At 38.9% G+C, this 17,827-nt stretch overlaps 1 protein-coding gene across 2 annotated transcripts in view; it reads left to right on the top strand.

Annotated features, from left to right (window-relative positions):
* cep120 (centrosomal protein 120) overlaps positions 1-15,429 on the top strand; it is a 48,904-nt gene extending 33,475 nt beyond the window's left edge. For both annotated transcript variants that reach the window (XM_077217542.1, XM_077217543.1), the window contains 2 exons: positions 12,491-12,636; positions 14,908-15,429. In XM_077217542.1, the coding sequence (XP_077073657.1) occupies positions 12,491-12,636; positions 14,908-15,121 (360 nt within the window). In that variant the 3' untranslated portion in view covers positions 15,122-15,429. The remainder of the gene's footprint in view (positions 1-12,490; positions 12,637-14,907) is intronic.
* The last annotated feature ends 2,398 nt before the right edge of the window (positions 15,430-17,827 follow it).

Here is a 17,827-nt window from a genome sequence, read left to right as displayed (position 1 = left end):
CACACCTGTAAACACACTGATGATGAGGTAACACACCTGTAAACACACTGATGATGAGGTAACACACCTGTTAACACACTGACGATGAGGTAACACACCTGTAAACACACTGATGATGAGGTAACACACCTGTAAACACACTGATGATGAGGTAACACACCTGTAAACACACTGATGATGAGGTAACACACCTGTAAACACACTGATGATGAGGTAACACACCTGTAAACACACTGATGATGAGGTAACACACCTGTTAACACACTAATGATGAGGTAACACACCTGTAAACACACTGATGATGAGGTAACACACCTGTAAACACACTGATGATGAGGTAACACACTGATGAAGAGGTAACACACCTGTAAACACACTGATGAAGAGGTAAAACACCTGTAAACACACTGATGATGAGGTAACACACCTGTAAACACACTGATGATGAGGTAACACACCTGTAAACACACTGATGATGAGGTAACACACCTGTAAACACACTGATGATGAGGTAACACACCTGTAAACACACTGATGATGAGGTAACACCTGTAAACACACTGATGATGAGGTAACACACCTGTTAACACACTAATGATGAGGTAACACACCTGTAAACACACTGATGATGAGGTAACACACCTGTAAACACACTGATGATGAGGTAACACACTGATGATGAGGTAACACACCTGTTAACACACTGATGATGAGGTAACACTCGTAAACAAATTTATTTTTGAATAATTTAAAAAAAAAAATTAGAATTATTTTTAGTATAACTTGAATGTATTTTTTAAGTTAAACTAAAAATACTTTACAATAGTTTTTATATATTTATAATAGTTGTCAAATATTTTATATATTCAAGTTGAACTAAAATACTTTTTAGAATTTTTTTTTAAATATTATAAATATATTCAGTGTATTTTAGTATAACTTGAATATCTAAAATAGTTTTTATATATATTAATATTTGTAAAATTAATTTTAAGTATTTTTAGTACAACTTTAATGTAGTATTTTATACATTTCTTATTTTTTTTAGAGTATTTTTTAGAATAACTTGAATATAGTAAAATAAATAATATATATTTATATTTAAAACATATTTTTTAATATTTTAGTATAACCTAACATTTTAATCAATGTTTCATCAACAAATTGACTGGATTAATAATAAATAAATAAGAAGCAAATGGAGGCGCCCGCGCGTCTCATAAATGAACCGAAACACAGCGATACTTGCCTCACAGTCCTGAGAAGTATATCTATAAAAAGCTTGAAATGTCTACATTTAAACAAAACGATAAAAACGAAAAGAAATTGGCTACTCTCTGTGTATGTAGGCTAATTCGAAGTGTGCATTTCTCTCTATAGGCGCGTTCACTACTGCGAAGATGGCGAGTCAGCATAGTCAACTTTATCTTTGTAGCTGACACTGACAGAAAACACTAGTTAAATTCAAAAATAAACAATTCAAATGTTTCATGCATAATCATTACTTTTGTCGGTTCTTTGTGGCAAGCTTTATGCGTGCCTTGAGATGCGGAATAGGCAATTAAAAAACGCTCATTATGGTTTCTCTCCCATATTTAAGTAATTAAATCATTATAAATATGTGATAAACTAATGGCTTAAATGAACTACTAATAGTAGGGCCCTATTATTTCCGCGATCACAGAATCACGGACGGAATCGCGAAATTGGCCAATTAACGCGAAATCTAGTGTTAACGCGGAATTTTACATATTTTTAACGCAATTTAGTTTTTGTGTGGGAGAAGAACGTATGTCTGGGGAAAATGTAGACCGGGGGAAGAAAATCTGGAGACACGACCTCTCCCGTCATTTCTGCTCCGACGACGGCATCAAAACAATGAAAGCATGGCGAAGCGGCTCTCCACGGCTCTGCTTTCATCGGCAAAAAAGTTAAGAAACTTGACGCTAAGTCCTCAGTGCCCAGCCGAGCAGTTCGCACGTGACTTTTATGAAGTGTTTCCAACACATAATTCGTGGCGTAGAATGAACACTGGCCGCCACATATTGCTTTCAGTTGCATTTCCTTTCCCTGCTCTCCCTCCGTCTCTCTGTCACTCACGCACAAACACACACACACCCTCCGTGAACACCGCGTCTGTCGCGAGAGAGACCGTCCGAGTGTGTCCAAGACCGCGCTCGACAGTGCGCGAGAGAGAAGTGTGACTTTTATTTAAACTTATATAAACTAATATCATTTATTTTACTGGACAGTTTAAAGCTCCTAACCATATTTTGTTGTTAGAGTGAAGTGTTATGTTGCATCATGTAGTATTTCTGCTGAAAAGTAAGAGTAAATGTCTGTTACCTCAATAAATTTAAGTAAGGGTGAAAAAAACTGAATTCCCCAAAATTAAAACGGAAAAAACGGAATTTGGGAAAAAATAAAACGGATTTTGGGAAAAAATAAAACGGATTTTATAGGGCCCTATACAGGTCCTTCTCAAAAAATTAGCATATTGTGATAAAGTTCATTATTTTCCATAATGTAATGATAAAAATTAAACTTTCATATATTTTAGATTAATTGCTCACCAACTGAAATATTTCAGGTCTTTTATTGTTTTAATACTGATGATTTTGGCATACAGCTCATGAAAACCCAAAATTCCTGTCTCAAAAAATTAGCATATCATGAAAAGGGTCTCTAAACGAGCTATTAACCTAATTATCTGAATCAACTAATTAACTCTAAACACCTGCAAAAGATTCTTGAGGCTTTTAAAAACTCCCAGCCTGTTTCATTACTCAAAACCGCAATCATGGGTAAGACTGCCGGCCTGATTGCTGTCCAGAAGGCCATCATTGACACCCTCAAGCAAGAGGGAAAGACACAGAAAGAAATTTCTGAACAAATAGGCTGTTCCCAGAGTGCTGTATCAAGGCACCTCAGTGGGAAGTCTGTGGGAAGGAAAAAGTGTGCCAAAGAACGCTGCACAACGAGAAGAGGTGACCGGACCCTGAGGAAGATTGTGGAGAAGGACCGATTCCAGACCTTGGGGACCTGCGGAAGCAGTGGACTGAGTCTGGAGTAGAAACATCCAGAGCCACCGTGCACAGGCGTGTGCAGGAAATGGGCTCCAGGTGCCGCATTCCCCAGGTCAAGCCACTTTTGAACCAGAAACAGCGGCAGAAGCGCCTGACCTGGGCTACAGAGAAGCAGCACTGGACTGTTGCTCAGTTTTGCATGTCATTCGGAAATCAAGGTGCCAGAGTCTGGAGGAAGACTGGGGAGAATTAAATGCCAAAATGCCTGAAGTCCAGTGTCAAGTACCCACAGTCAGTGATGGTCTGGGGTGCCATGTCAGCTGCTGGTGTTAGTCCACTGTGTTTTATCAAGGGCAGGGTCAATGGAGCTAGCTATCAGGAGATTTTGGAGCACTTCATGCTTCCATCTGCTGAAAAGCTTTATGGAGATGAAGATTTCATTTTTCAGCACGACCTGTCACCTGCTCACAGTGCCAAAACCACTGGTAAATGGTTTACTGACCATGGTATTACTGTGCTCAATTGGCCTGCCAACTCTCCTGACCTGAACCCCATAGAGAATCTGTGGGATATTGTGAAGAGAAAGTTGAGCGACGCAAGACCCAACACTCTGGATGAGCTTAAGGCCGCTATCGAAGCGTCCTGGGCCTCCATAACACCTCAGCAGTGCCACAGGCTGATTGCCTCCATGCCACGCCGCATTGAAGCAGTCATTTCTGCAAAAGGATTCCCGACCAACTATTGACTATTGAGTGCATAACTGAACATAATTATTTGAAGTTTGACTCTTTTTTTTGTATTAAAAACACTTCTTTTATTGGTCGGATGAAATATGCTAATTTTTTGAGACAGGAATTTTGGGTTTTCATGAGCTGTATGCCAAAATCATCAGTATTAAAACAATAAAAGACCTGAAATATTTCAGTTGGTGTGCAATGAATCTAAAATATATGAAAGTTTAATTTTTATCATTACATTATGGAAAATAATGAACTTTATCACAATATGCTAATTTTTTGAGAAGGACCTGTAATAGTCGACTAGAAAACTCACTCATTTTGAGGAATGAATGAACATGAACAAACCTCTGTTCAGAGCGCCGCCGTGTTGGATTGCGTAGAACGTTCACCGAATTCTGATTATTCGAGAGGATTTATCGCGTTTAGGCTAAAAATAGGTTTGGCGCTTATCCCGTTTTGGAAACAAACTGCATCTTGCAGTACATTTTAACCAAGGAAATATAGCGATTTGGCATGAAACGTTGATGGAGCAGTGAATAGGTTCAGTGCACAGAAAGATGACATGACAGACTCATTTAAAAAAAATGTTTATCACATTTTGGAAAAGAGCTCTTCATATATATATATATATATATATATATATATATATATATATAATGTGTGTGTGTATATATGTATATTTATTTTACTGTATTCAAGTTATACTAAAATACTTTTAAAAAAAATTAGATTTAAAAATCTTATAAAATAAAATAAATATTTAAATAAGCACAAACCCAGTACAACAAAGAGTGTAATAGTACATTAATTATTTATTTACCTCATTAATGAGAAAGTCATGAGAATTTGGTGTAAATGTGCTTCGGTGCCATGAAAATAATGTCACAATGTAAAAAATCTTAATGGCTCTAAAAATAGCATTGAGTTTGTGCTCTGGATCCAGTCACACTGCAGGGCCTCGACGCGTTCATGGAGTAATGGAGGGCTTTACTGCTCTAAACCAGACTTGAATGTGAGTTCTCATGGAAAAAAAACATTGAGAAACTGTGAGCTGTCACGAGCCGCAGTGAAACATCACCAGTGAACCCAGTACGGGACCAGTACAGTATAAACAGAAGCGCTATCGGCTGCTAATAACTGTTACAGACACAAACCAGCTGGAGCGTCTGAAGCCTGGCTTTCTCTTCAAGTGCAGATATATATAAAGAAAACATCTGATGATTCATGGCGCTCTGAGGCCTTCATAACTTAATATCATATTGAACTATAAATCAGGCCGGTATTATGTTCAACATTAAACATCTGAATATCAAGTTGGCTTGTTGGAAGATCGATGGCTGAATATAAGCGCGTCGTGTAACAGTCAAAAGGGGATCAGTAAGATTTTTAATGTTTTTAAAAGAATTCTCTTCTGCTCACTAAAGCTGCGTTTATTTTAATTTAAAAAAAAAACAGTAATATTGTGAAATATTATTCTAATGTAAATCAGCTGTTTTCTATGTGAATGTATAGTAAAGTGTAATTTATTGATAAATTACATTGATAATAAAAAACATTGATATTAATCATAGATGCTTTTTGAGCATCAAATCATCATATTATAGTGATTTCTGAAGGATCATGTGACACTGAAGACTGGAGTAATGATGCTGAAAATTCAGCTTTGATCACAGGAATAAATTACATTTTCTGATATATTAAAATAGAAAACTAAATTTAAAAGATATATAATTATTTTCTATTTTTAATCAAATAAATGCAGCCTTGGTGAGCAGAAGAGACTTCTTTTAAAAACATAAAAAATCTTCCCGATCCAAAACTTTTGACTGGTAGTGTGTGTTCCAGATCTTTGAGACGACAGAGAGCACATATTTTCATTAGACATTAATGTAAAGATTTTCTTCAGTGAAACGGCCCAATTGTCCCTGTCAGGACGAGTCTCTGCAGAAAACTGTTCTTGAGTCGCGTCGAGACGGGTCATTCCCTGGTCACGCGTGTGTTTACACAAGCCATCCTCAGCCTTTATTACACACACACACACACACACACACACTCCTCGACGAGAACTCTGGGAACGCTTCACGGGAAGTGAAGGAAACTCAAATCTTCAGGATAATTCTGTGTGTTTTCCTTCAGCAGATTTTTGGCTGTAAGTCAAGGCCATCTAAGTGTGTTTGTTTTTCTTGCACTTCTCACAGCAGCGAGTGTTTTACTGTGTTGTAACGCATAAGGAAAACTGCTAATTGAATAAGATTGGCCCAGTTCAATTAATTTTTCTAAAATTATGCACAAAATAATCTGATCCCGCCTGAGAGTTTAAAACTAGTACAACGTCGAATAGCATTCATGTATTAATTACACCCGTGTCAAAACTACTAGGGTGGTAACCTCAGGATGGTTCCCCGAGGACTAATGTTTCCTCGAGATCTAATGGTTCCCCGAGATCTAATGTTTCCTTGAGATCTAATGGTTCCCCGAAAACTAATGGTTCCCCAAGATCTAATGGTTCCCCGAGATCTAATGTTTCCCCGAGATCTAATGTTTCCCCGAGATCTAATGTTTCCTCGAGATCTAATGTTTCCCCGAGAACTATTGGTTCTCCAAGATCTAATGTTTCCCCGAGAACTAATGGTTCTCCAAGATCTAATGTTTCCTCAAGATCTAATGTTTCCTCGAGATCTAATGGTTCCCCGAGATCTAATGGTTCCCCCGAGATCTAATGTTTCCTCGAGATCTAATGGTTCCCCGAGAACTAATGGTTCCCCGAGATCTAATGGTTCCCCGAGAACTAATGGTTCCATGAGATCGAATGGTTCCCCGAGAACTAATGGTTCCCCGAGAACTAATGGTTCCCCGAGAACTAATGGTTCCCCGAGAACTAATGTTTCCCCGAGATCTAATGGTTCCCCGAGAACTAATGTTTCCCCGAGAACTAATGTTTCCCCGAGAACTAATGTTTCCCCGAGATCTAATGGTTCCCCGAGAACTAATGTTTCCCCGAGATCTAATGGTTCCCCGAGAACTAATGGTTCCCCGAGAACTAATGGTTCCACGAGAACTAATGGTTCCCCGAGAACTAATGGTTCCCCGAGATCTAATGGTTCCCCGAGAACTAATGGTTCCCCGAGAACTAATGGTTCCACGAGAACTAATGGTTCCCCGAGAACTAATGGTTCCCCGAGAACTAATGGTTCCCCGAGAACTAATGGTTCCCCGAGATCTAATGGTTCCCCGAGAACTAATGGTTCCCCGAGAACTAATGGTTCCCCGAGATCTAATGGTTCCCCGAGAACTAATGGTTCCCCGAGAACTAATGGTTCCACGAGAACTAATGGTTCCCCGAGAACTAATGGTTCCACGAGAACTAATGGTTCCCCGAGAACTAATGGTTCCCCGAGAACTAATGGTTCCCCGAGATCTAATGGTTCCCCGAGATCGAATGGTTCCCCGAGATCGAATGGTTCCCCGAGATCGAATGGTTCCCCGAGATCTAATGGTTCCCCGAGAACTAATGGTTCCCCGAGATCGAATGGTTCCCCGAGAATTAATGGTTCCCCGAGAACTAATGGTTCCACGAGATCTAATGGTTCCCCGAGAACTAATGGTTCCCCGAGATCGAATGGTTCCCCGAGAACTAGTAGTTCCCCGAGAACTAATGGTTCCATGAGATCGAATGGTTCCCCGGGAACTAATGGTTCTCCAAGATCTAATGGTTCCCCGAGAACTAATGGTTCCCCGAGATCTAATGGTTCCCCGAGAACTAATGGTTCCATGAGATCTAATGGTTCCCCGAGAACTAATGGTTCCCCGAGATCTAATGGTTCCCCGAGAACTAATGGTTCCCCGAGAACTAATGGTTCCACGAGAACTAATGGTTCCCCGAGAACTAATGGTTCCACGAGAACTAATGGTTCCCCGAGAACTAATGGTTCCATGAGATCGAATGGTTCCCCGAGAACTAATGGTTCCATGAGATCGAATGGTTCCCCGAGAACTAATGGTTCCCCGAGAACTAATGGTTCCCCGAGATCGAATGGTTCCCCGAGATCGAATGGTTCCCCGAGATCTAATGGTTCCCCGAGATCTAATGGTTCCCCGAGAACTAATGGTTCCCCGAGATCTAATGGTTCCCCGAGAATTAATGGTTCCCCAAGATCTAATGGTTCCCCGAGAACTAATGGTTCCACGAGATCTAATGGTTCCCCGAGAACTAATGGGTCCCCGAGATCGAATGGTTCCCCGAGAACTAGTAGTTCCCCGAGAACTAATGGTTCCACGAGATCTAATGGTTCCCCGGGAACTAATGGTTCTCCAAGATCTAATGGTTCCCCGAGAACTAATGGTTCCCCGAGATCTAATGGTTCCCCGAGAACTAATGGTTCCATGAGATCGAATGGTTCCCCGAGAACTAATGGTTTCCCGAGAACTAATGGTTCCCCGAGAACTAATGTTTCCCCGAGAACTAATGGTTCCCCGAGAACTAATGTTTCCCCGAGATCTAATGGTTCCCGGAGAACTAATGGTTCCCCGAGAACTAATGTTTCCCCGAGAACTAATGGTTCCCCGAGAACTAATTTTTCCCCGAGATCTAATGGTTCCCCGAGAACTAATGTTTCCCCGAGATCTAATGGTTCCCCGAGAACTAATGGTTCCCCGAGAACTAATGGTTCCACGAGAACTAATGGTTCCCCGAGAACTAATGGTTCCCCGAGATCTAATGGTTCCCCGAGAACTAATGGTTCCCCGAGAACTAATGGTTCCACGAGAACTAATGGTTCCCTGAGAACTAATGGTTCCCCGAGAACTAATGGTTCCCCGAGATCTAATGGTTCCCCGAGATCGAATGGTTCCCCGAGATCGAATGGTTCCCCGAGATCTAATGGTTCCCCGAGAACTAATGGTTCCATGAGATCGAATGGTTCCCCGAGAATTAATGGTTCCCCAAGATCTAATGGTTCCCCGAGAACTAATGGTTCCACGAGATCTAATGGTTCCCCGAGAACTAATGGTTCCCCGAGATCGAATGGTTCCCCGAGAACTAGTAGTTCCCCGAGAACTAATGGTTCCACGAGATCGAATGGTTCCCCGAGAACTAATGGTTCCCCGAGATCTAATGGTTCCCCGAGAACTAATGGTTCCATGAGATCGAATGGTTCCCCGGGAACTAATGGTTCTCCAAGATCTAATGGTTCCCCGAGAACTAATGGTTCCCCGAGATCTAATGGTTCCCCGAGAACTAATGGTTCCATGAGATCGAATGGTTCCCCGAGAACTAATGGTTCCCCGAGATCTAATGGTTCCCCGAGAACTAATGGTTCCCCGAGAACTAATGGTTCCACGAGAACTAATGGTTCCCCGAGAACTAATGGTTCCACGAGATGTAATGGTTCCCCGAGAACTAATGGTTCCCCGAGAACTAATGGTTCCCCGAGATCTAATGGTTCCCCGAGAACTAATGGTTCCCCGAGATCTAATGGTTCCCCGAGAACTAATGGTTCCATGAGATCGAATGGTTCCCCGAGAATTAATGGTTCCCCAAGATCTAATGGTTCCCCGAGAACTAATGGTTCCACGAGATCTAATGGTTCCCCGAGAACTAATGGTTCCCCGAGATCGAATGGTTCCCCGAGAACTAGTAGTTCCCCGAGAACTAATGGTTCCACGAGATCGAATGGTTCCCCGAGAACTAATGGTTCCCCGAGATCTAATGGTTCCCCGAGAACTAATGGTTCCATGAGATCGAATGGTTCCCCGGGAACTAATGGTTCTCCAAGATCTAATGGTTCCCCGAGAACTAATGGTTCCCCGAGATCTAATGGTTCCCCGAGAACTAATGGTTCCATGAGATCGAATGGTTCCCCGAGAACTAATGGTTCCCCGAGATCTAATGGTTCCCCGAGAACTAATGGTTCCCCGAGAACTAATGGTTCCACGAGAACTAATGGTTCCCCGAGAACTAATGGTTCCACGAGATGTAATGGTTCCCCGAGAACTAATGGTTCCACGAGAACTAATGGTTCCCCGAGAACTAATGGTTCCCCGAGAACTAATGGTTCCCCGAGATCTAATGGTTCCCCGAGATCTAATGGTTCCCCGAGATCGAATGGTTCCCGAGATCTAATGGTTCCCCGAGAACGAATGGTTCCCCGAGATCTAATGGTTCCCCGAGAACTAATGGTTCCATGAGATCGAATGGTTCCCCGAGAATTAATGGTTCCCCAAGATCTAATGGTTCCCCGAGAACTAATGGTTCCACGAGATCTAATGGTTCCCCGAGAACTAATGGTTCCCCGAGATCGAATGGTTCCCCGAGAACTAGTAGTTCCCCGAGAACTAATGGTTCCACGAGATCGAATGGTTCCCCGAGAACTAATGGTTCCCCGAGATCTAATGGTTCCCCGAGAACTAATGGTTCCATGAGATCGAATGGTTCCCCGGGAACTAATGGTTCTCCAAGATCTAATGGTTCCCCGAGAACTAATGGTTCCCCGAGATCTAATGGTTCCCCGAGAACTAATGGTTCCATGAGATCGAATGGTTCCCCGAGAACTAATGGTTTCCCGAGATCTAATGGTTCCCCGAGAACTAATGGTTCCCCGAGAACTAATGGTTCCACGAGAACTAATGGTTCCCCGAGAACTTATGGTTCCACGAGATGTAATGGTTCCCCGAGAACTAATGGTTCCCCGAGAACTAATGGTTCCACGAGATCGAATGGTTCCCCGAGAACTAATGGTTCCACGAGATCTAATGGTTCCCCGAGAACTAATGGTTCCACGAGATCTAATGGTTCCCCGAGAACCATTAGTTCCAGGAACCATCCTGGTCAGCATGTGCTATAGTAGTTACTAGGGGTGTCCCCGACTAAGGATTTTCATAGTCGAATCAGAATCGTCAAGTCTTCCCTATAGTCGACTAATAGTCGAATCGTGTGTGTGGGGTTAGGGGAGGGGGCCGGGCTTTGACATTTTAAAGCCTGGATGTACAGAACATCACACAAAGATATAGAAAAAAATGTAGAAAAACATTTCGGATCAATACAACTAAGAAATAACATAAATAACTGCAGAAAGGCCACACTGCAGACAGGATTTGCATTTCACATGCAAATCAAACTAAATCGGCTAAATTGCCTACAGGGCGCAATATCTATGCACCGAAAAATAATCAACAATTAATTTACAGGATTAAATTAGAACAGAATATACCTTTCTAAAAAAAAAAAAAAAACGAAACAAGTCTGAATCAAGTCACAAGATGCAGAACAAATGTGTGCAAAGTGCCTAAATTGCAGGGGAACATATATTCAAAACACAAGCCACAGATAGTTAAATTAGATTACCCTGAGTGGTCAATAAATAAAATAAAAAATAAAGATATTATTAAAATATCGAAAGTATAGCCAGAATGGTCAACTTTGTCTTTTTAACTGCATAAACAACAATAAACGCTGAACTCGAGTGACAGTTTATCTAAACATGTTCACAGCATCCAAAAATCAAATTAGAACCGGCTGAAATGTTTTGAAATCACTTGTACCGTAACGTTACCTGATCGAGAGAGAAAAAAATCTAGTCTTTCACTCTGTCTGTGTCTCTGTGTCCATTTGAGTCTTTTCAAATTGTGTGCGCGGATAAAATACATTCTAAAACGCTTAACATGAAAAACGTTTAACGGCTTAAAGTCCTAAGACAGTTATATTAAAAGATCAAATTCTATACACACCTTATTAATAAAGCATACTGTATAGCCTACAGAAAAGCAGATGAGCCCAGTAGCCTATATGAACGCAACGCGTTTAATTAAAAGCTAATTTCCTCCCATTGAAAACCGTTATTATAAAGAAAACCAACTTGTTAACGTTGGCCTGCAGAGGTGCGATCATGGTTTTCCTGATGCTAAATTCAGTCTGGGAAAATATCCTTTCTGATGGTGTGCATCCACACTTTAGATTTTCTTATCCCAGACATTTTTAAAGATTTAAATCCCTGCCGCTAAAACGCTCCTCTCTCGGTCACGGATCGAAAGTGAAACTTAAATCTGTCACGGGGTGTTTGGATTTATTCACGCACGTTAAACATATTTATTTAAAGCTTCTTCCTTTGCACATTTTTATTTACAGCATTATCATAATAGGCTCCTATATTAACGTATTGACAGAAAACCAGTAGTTCTATGTGAAATCAGACATTCAGCACCCTTATGCGAAGATTCGACTGTGAGATTGGTAGTCGAATCAGGCTCCTCCTATCGATGCATCGAATCTTCGACTGTTCGGGGTCACCCCTAGTAGTTACACAAGCTTTCAGAACCCCTCCCTCTTCCCCAGCTCCACCTGTATAGATCTGCTGTGGCTAATTCATGTACGCTATATTGTAAAGCTCCATGTCTTGTTCACAATAAGCGTGTCTTCTATGTATTGGAAGTAGCAAGTCCCGTACTTGCTCTGCAGCAGCAATAACACCATATATTACATTGTTCTGTTTATTATTATAAGCGCTGGAGGCTAAATACTCGAGCTCTTTAAAGCAGGATGGATTCTGATTGGTTTTTATCGGTCATCGGCTGGAAAAAGTCGCTCTGAAAGTGTTTCCAGTTATATTAGTTCTGTGTCGTTATCGTGCTGTTGACAATTCTTTTATATTTTTAAAACTGTATCTCAATGTGAGTGTGATAAGATGGTGTTGGTTTTGCTGTTAATTGAGTGTGTGTGTGTGTGTTCAGCGTGAGCAGGAGAACGCCATGACACGCTTGAAGAAGCAGCAGCAGGAGCTGGAACACATGAGGCTTCGGTTCCTGGCGTCTGAAGAGAAGGAGGCCGTCACGAGTGACAAACACGAGCTTCAGGACATACGCAACCAGCTCAACAGGTGAAACATCATAAATAACTGGAATACAGTACACTTTACTGTATATTAACATAGAAAACAGCTGCTTTAAATTGTAATAATATTTCACATCTTTTTTTTTTTTTTTTTTTTTTTTTTTATAAATGCAGCCTTGGTGAGCAGAAGAGACTTCTTTTAAAAACATTAAAAATCATACCGACCCCAAACTTTTGAACAGCAGTGTATATAAAAGTGTGTTTTTAATAGTGAAAACGACTTTAAAGCTTTGTATTGGTGAAAAGTGCGTAGGCAAGTTTGTTCTTAAATCCACTGTAATCCAGTGGAGCCGCTGCATCTTTATACGTATTAATGCAGATTTATTGTGATGGACAGATGCACTTTTATGATGGACGGATGCACTTTTATGATGGATAGATGCACTTTTATGATGGATAGATGCACTTTATGATGGATAGATGCACTTTTATGATGGATAGATGCACTTTTATGATGGATAGATGCACTTTTATGATGGACAGATGCACTTTTATGATGAATAGATGCACTTTATGATGGACAGATGCACTTTTATGATGGATAGATGCACTTTTATGATGAATAGATGCACTTTATGATGGATAGATGCACTTTTATGATGATAGATGCACTTTTATGATGGATAGATGCACTTTTATGATGGACAGATGCACTTTTATGATGGATAGATGCACTTTTATGATGGATAGATGCACTTTTATGATGGACAGATGCACTTTTATGATGGATAGATGCACTTTTATGATGGACAGATGCACTTTTATGATGGATAGATGCACTTTTATGATGGACAGATGCACTTTTATGATGGATAGATGCACTTTTATGATGGACAGATGCACTTTTATGATGGATAGATGCACTTTTATGATGGACAGATGCACTTTTATGATGGATAGATGCACTTTTATGATGGACAGATGCACTTTTATGATGGATAGATGCACTTTTATGATGGACAGATGCACTTTTATGATGGATAGATGCACTTTTATGATGGACAGATGCACTTTTATGATGGATAGATGCACTTTTATGATGAATAGATGCACTTTTATGATGGATAGATGCACTTTTATGATGGATAGATGCACTTTTATGATGGACAGATGCACTTTTATGATGGATAGATGCACTTTATGATGGACAGATGCACTTTTATGATGGATAGATGCACTTTTATGATGGACAGATGCACTTTTATGATGGACAGATGCACTTTTATGATGGATAGATGCACTTTTATGATGGACAGATGCACTTTTATGATGGATAGATGCACTTATATGATGGATAGATGCACTTTTATGATGGACAGATGCACTTTTATGATGGATAGATGCACTTTTATGATGGACAGATGCACTTTTATGATGGACAGATGCACTTTTATGATGGATAGATGCACTTTTATGATGGACAGATGCACTTTTATGATGGACAGATGCACTTTTATGATGGATAGATGCACTTTTATGATGGACAGATGCACTTTTATGATGGATAGATGCACTTTTATGATGGACAGATGCACTTTTATGATGGATAGATGCACTTTTATGATGGATAGATGCACTTATATGATGGATAGATGCACTTTTATGATGGACAGATGCACTTTTATGATGGACAGATGCACTTTTATGATGGACAGATGCACTTTTATGATGGATAGATGCACTTTTATGATGGACAGATGCACTTTTATGATGGATAGATGCACTTTTATGATGGACAGATGCACTTTTATGATGGATAGATGCACTTTTATGATGGACAGATGCACTTTTATGATGGATAGATGCACTTTTATGATGGACAGATGCACTTTTATGATGGACAGATGCACTTTTATGATGGATAGATGCACTTTTATGATGGACAGATGCACTTTTATGATGGATAGATGCACTTTTATGGACTTCAAAACAGAAACATTCACAGCCATTATAAAGCTTGGAAGAGCCAGGAAATGTATTAATATAACTCTGATTGTATTCGTCTGATAGAAGAGTGTCATATACACCTAGGATGACTTGAGGATGAGTAAATCATGGGCTGATTTTCATTTTTGGGTGAACTATCCCTTTAATGGTGGAGAGAGATCGATATATCAGCCAGGTTTATTAATCGTGTAATTTGGTCAATTTTAGATCTTTTTGTTGTCAACGAATAATAATTTTGTCTTCATCAATTTCTGTCTCAATAGCTGCTAATAAACTGTTATTGATATGAGTCTGTATTATGTCTTGATAGGCTGAAGCAGCAGGAGGAGGCGGCGCGTGTGTGTGTGAGCCAGAGCGCAGACGAGCACGTGACGCGTGTGTGTGTGAGCGTGGACGAGCACGTGACGCGTCTGCTGGAGGAGAGAGACACACTCCTGCGCACCGGCGTTTACACACACGACGACCGCATCATCTCGGAGCTGGACCGGCAGATCCAGCAGGCCATGAGCGGCAGGAGCACGTGACACGCGTTACTGTTATTAATAAACCATATTCATCAGTCAAGACTGTTAGTGGACATGTTGATTTGTTTGCTGATGCCTTTTCACTTAATTTTTAGAACATATTCATGACGTTTTGCACAGAATTAATCAAAATGTGTGTGTGATTTCATTTCAGCAGGTGGCGCTGTTTCTTAATAAATCACTCCAGGTTTATTAACACCTCAGACCTTCATCAGGGTTTATATGTGACTTTATTTATAGTTTGTCTGTGTTTTGTACTAGATTTGTGAATCTCGGATGAAATAAATATTTTCTGGTCTTTTTTCCTATTCTGTCGTGTTGACTTTCTTCTGTTGTCCTGATGGAGACTGACGTCCACACGAGACTGCAAATCTGCAACATATAAGAGTTGTCTTCACCAAACACAGTTTGTGCTGAGAACTGTAATCATCTGGCTTTTACTCTAAAGGAAAGAGTTTTCATGGGAAAAATGAGAATATTTTCTCGGGCTCAAAGTACCGGGCCAATAAAGTGAATTAATAAATTCTAGTGTCAACATTCAGAATATTTTGTAAAATCTCGGTTTGTGTGATTCTTTTATCATTGATAACATTCATTATAACATTTCTCTGAAGTTTGCCGCTAACCATTTTATGTTCATAAGGTTTAATGTTATTTATAACAGTTTTTTATAAATCTGTCCCTACAACGTTTGAATTTCTAAACTTGATGAGATTAAAAACTGTTTTTGAAACATGTGGTCTAAAAAGTCACACTTTCATATTTGCATGTTCACAGAAAATAAAGCATTTTAGGGGAAAACTAGACCGTAAAAAAAAGCAAGTATATTGTATTTTGAAGACATAAAATAAATGCAATAACTTCCTTTTTTTGAACACTAACCAGAGTGAAAGAAATTAAAAGTATCTCATCAATGTATTTATTTATACATTTATATTTTTGTAAATTCTCTGTTTGTGTGATTCTTTCATCATTAAAAACATTCAGAATCACTAACATTTCTCTTTGAGGTTCTCTGCAAATGTACATAAGGTTTAATGTTTTACAAATGCTATTGTTTTATAAATCTAGTTTGAATTTCTGAACTTGAGATTAAAAACCTTTTGTTTGAAACGTGGTAAAAAAAAGTCACACTTTCATATTTGCATTATTAACAGAAAATAAAGCAGTTTGGTGGGGAATAAACAGACAGTAAATAATTGAAAGCAAGCAACATTTATTTTGAAGAGATATAAAAAGAAATGCAATCACTTTTTGTGCACACTAACCAGAGTGGAAGAAATGGAAAGTATTTGTCGAGACATCACTCTAACCAATGGGAGGTTTTCTGAGAAGGAGCCATAAATGTTCTGTAGATTAATGTGTTTGTGTTAAACAACCGAACATCTCTGTTCATTTCTGAAGCATAATAAGCTTATTGCAGCATTTTATGAACTAATATTATTGTAAGTGTTCCTCTTAACTTGGACCTTTTTAAATGCTAGAATAACACGCAGCTGCTGACAGTGTAAGTGCTTTCATGTGGTCATGAGCTCCAGCACATATTTCACCAGTTATTATTCTAATGTGCTCATATCAAAGTTTGACATGGCAGTCCTGATGGTTTTCATAAATGCTTTCATAAACTCGTGAACTCGTATGATGTTTGGGTCAGAACGCGGAGCCGCTGAAAACAGTGTGTGACGCTGATGATGTTTCTCCTACTGTACGACTCCTCCGAGACGCTCACCTTCATGTGGAGCACATTTCTGCCATATCACAAACAAATCAGGCTTTGGTAAATCATAAATCACATTAAAAAGTCAAAATGATGACATTAAATCGTTATTATGAGATTAGAAACTTGAAATTATGACAAAAAAAATCATGAAATCAAAAAGTCAAAATTGACAAAAAGTAAAAAAAAAACAATTATGACATACTAAATCAAAATTATGAGATTAGAAAGTTGAAAAATTATGAGAAAGTCAAAATTTTGATATATCAAATGACTAAAACATTTTATTACATACTAAATCAAAATTATGAGATTATAAAATTGAAAAATTATGAGAAAGTCGAAATCATGATAATATATAAAATTACAAATAGTCGACATTTAATTACACACTAAATCAAAATTATGAGATTAGAATGTCAACATTTTATGGCATGTAAAATCGAAATTATGATACACTAAATCATGAGATTAGAATGTTGACAAATTATGAGAAAGTTGAAATTATGATAAATATATCAAATTACAAAAAGTCAAAATGTTGTGACATACTAAATCAAAATTATGAGATTGGAAAGTTTAATTATTCATGACATACTAAATAGAAATGAGAAAGTCAATATTATCATAAACTAGATCATAATTATGAGATTAGAAAGTTGAAATTTTATGACATACTAAATCACTATTATGAGATTAGAGTTGAAAATAGACCAAAAGTCTGAATTTTTTGACAAACTAAATAGAAATTATAAGATTAGAAAGTAAATTATGACAAAGTAAAAATTATGACATACTAAATCATTACTATGATTAGAAAGTCGAAATTTTATGACATACTAAATCATAATTATGAGATTAGAAGATCTAAATTGACAAGTAGTCATTATTATGAGTAGTCAAATTATGAGATTAGAAAGTAAAAAAATTATGAGAAAGTTGAAATTATAATAAAATATATCAAATGACAAAACACTAATTTTTTGACA

This window comes from Siphateles boraxobius, unplaced genomic scaffold, assembly GCF_051911475.1.
Source record: "Siphateles boraxobius isolate OS27281-9 unplaced genomic scaffold, OSU_SipBor_1 74, whole genome shotgun sequence".
Lineage (NCBI taxonomy): Eukaryota > Metazoa > Chordata > Actinopteri > Cypriniformes > Leuciscidae > Siphateles > Siphateles boraxobius.
This window is presented reverse-complemented; position numbering and strand designations above follow the sequence as displayed.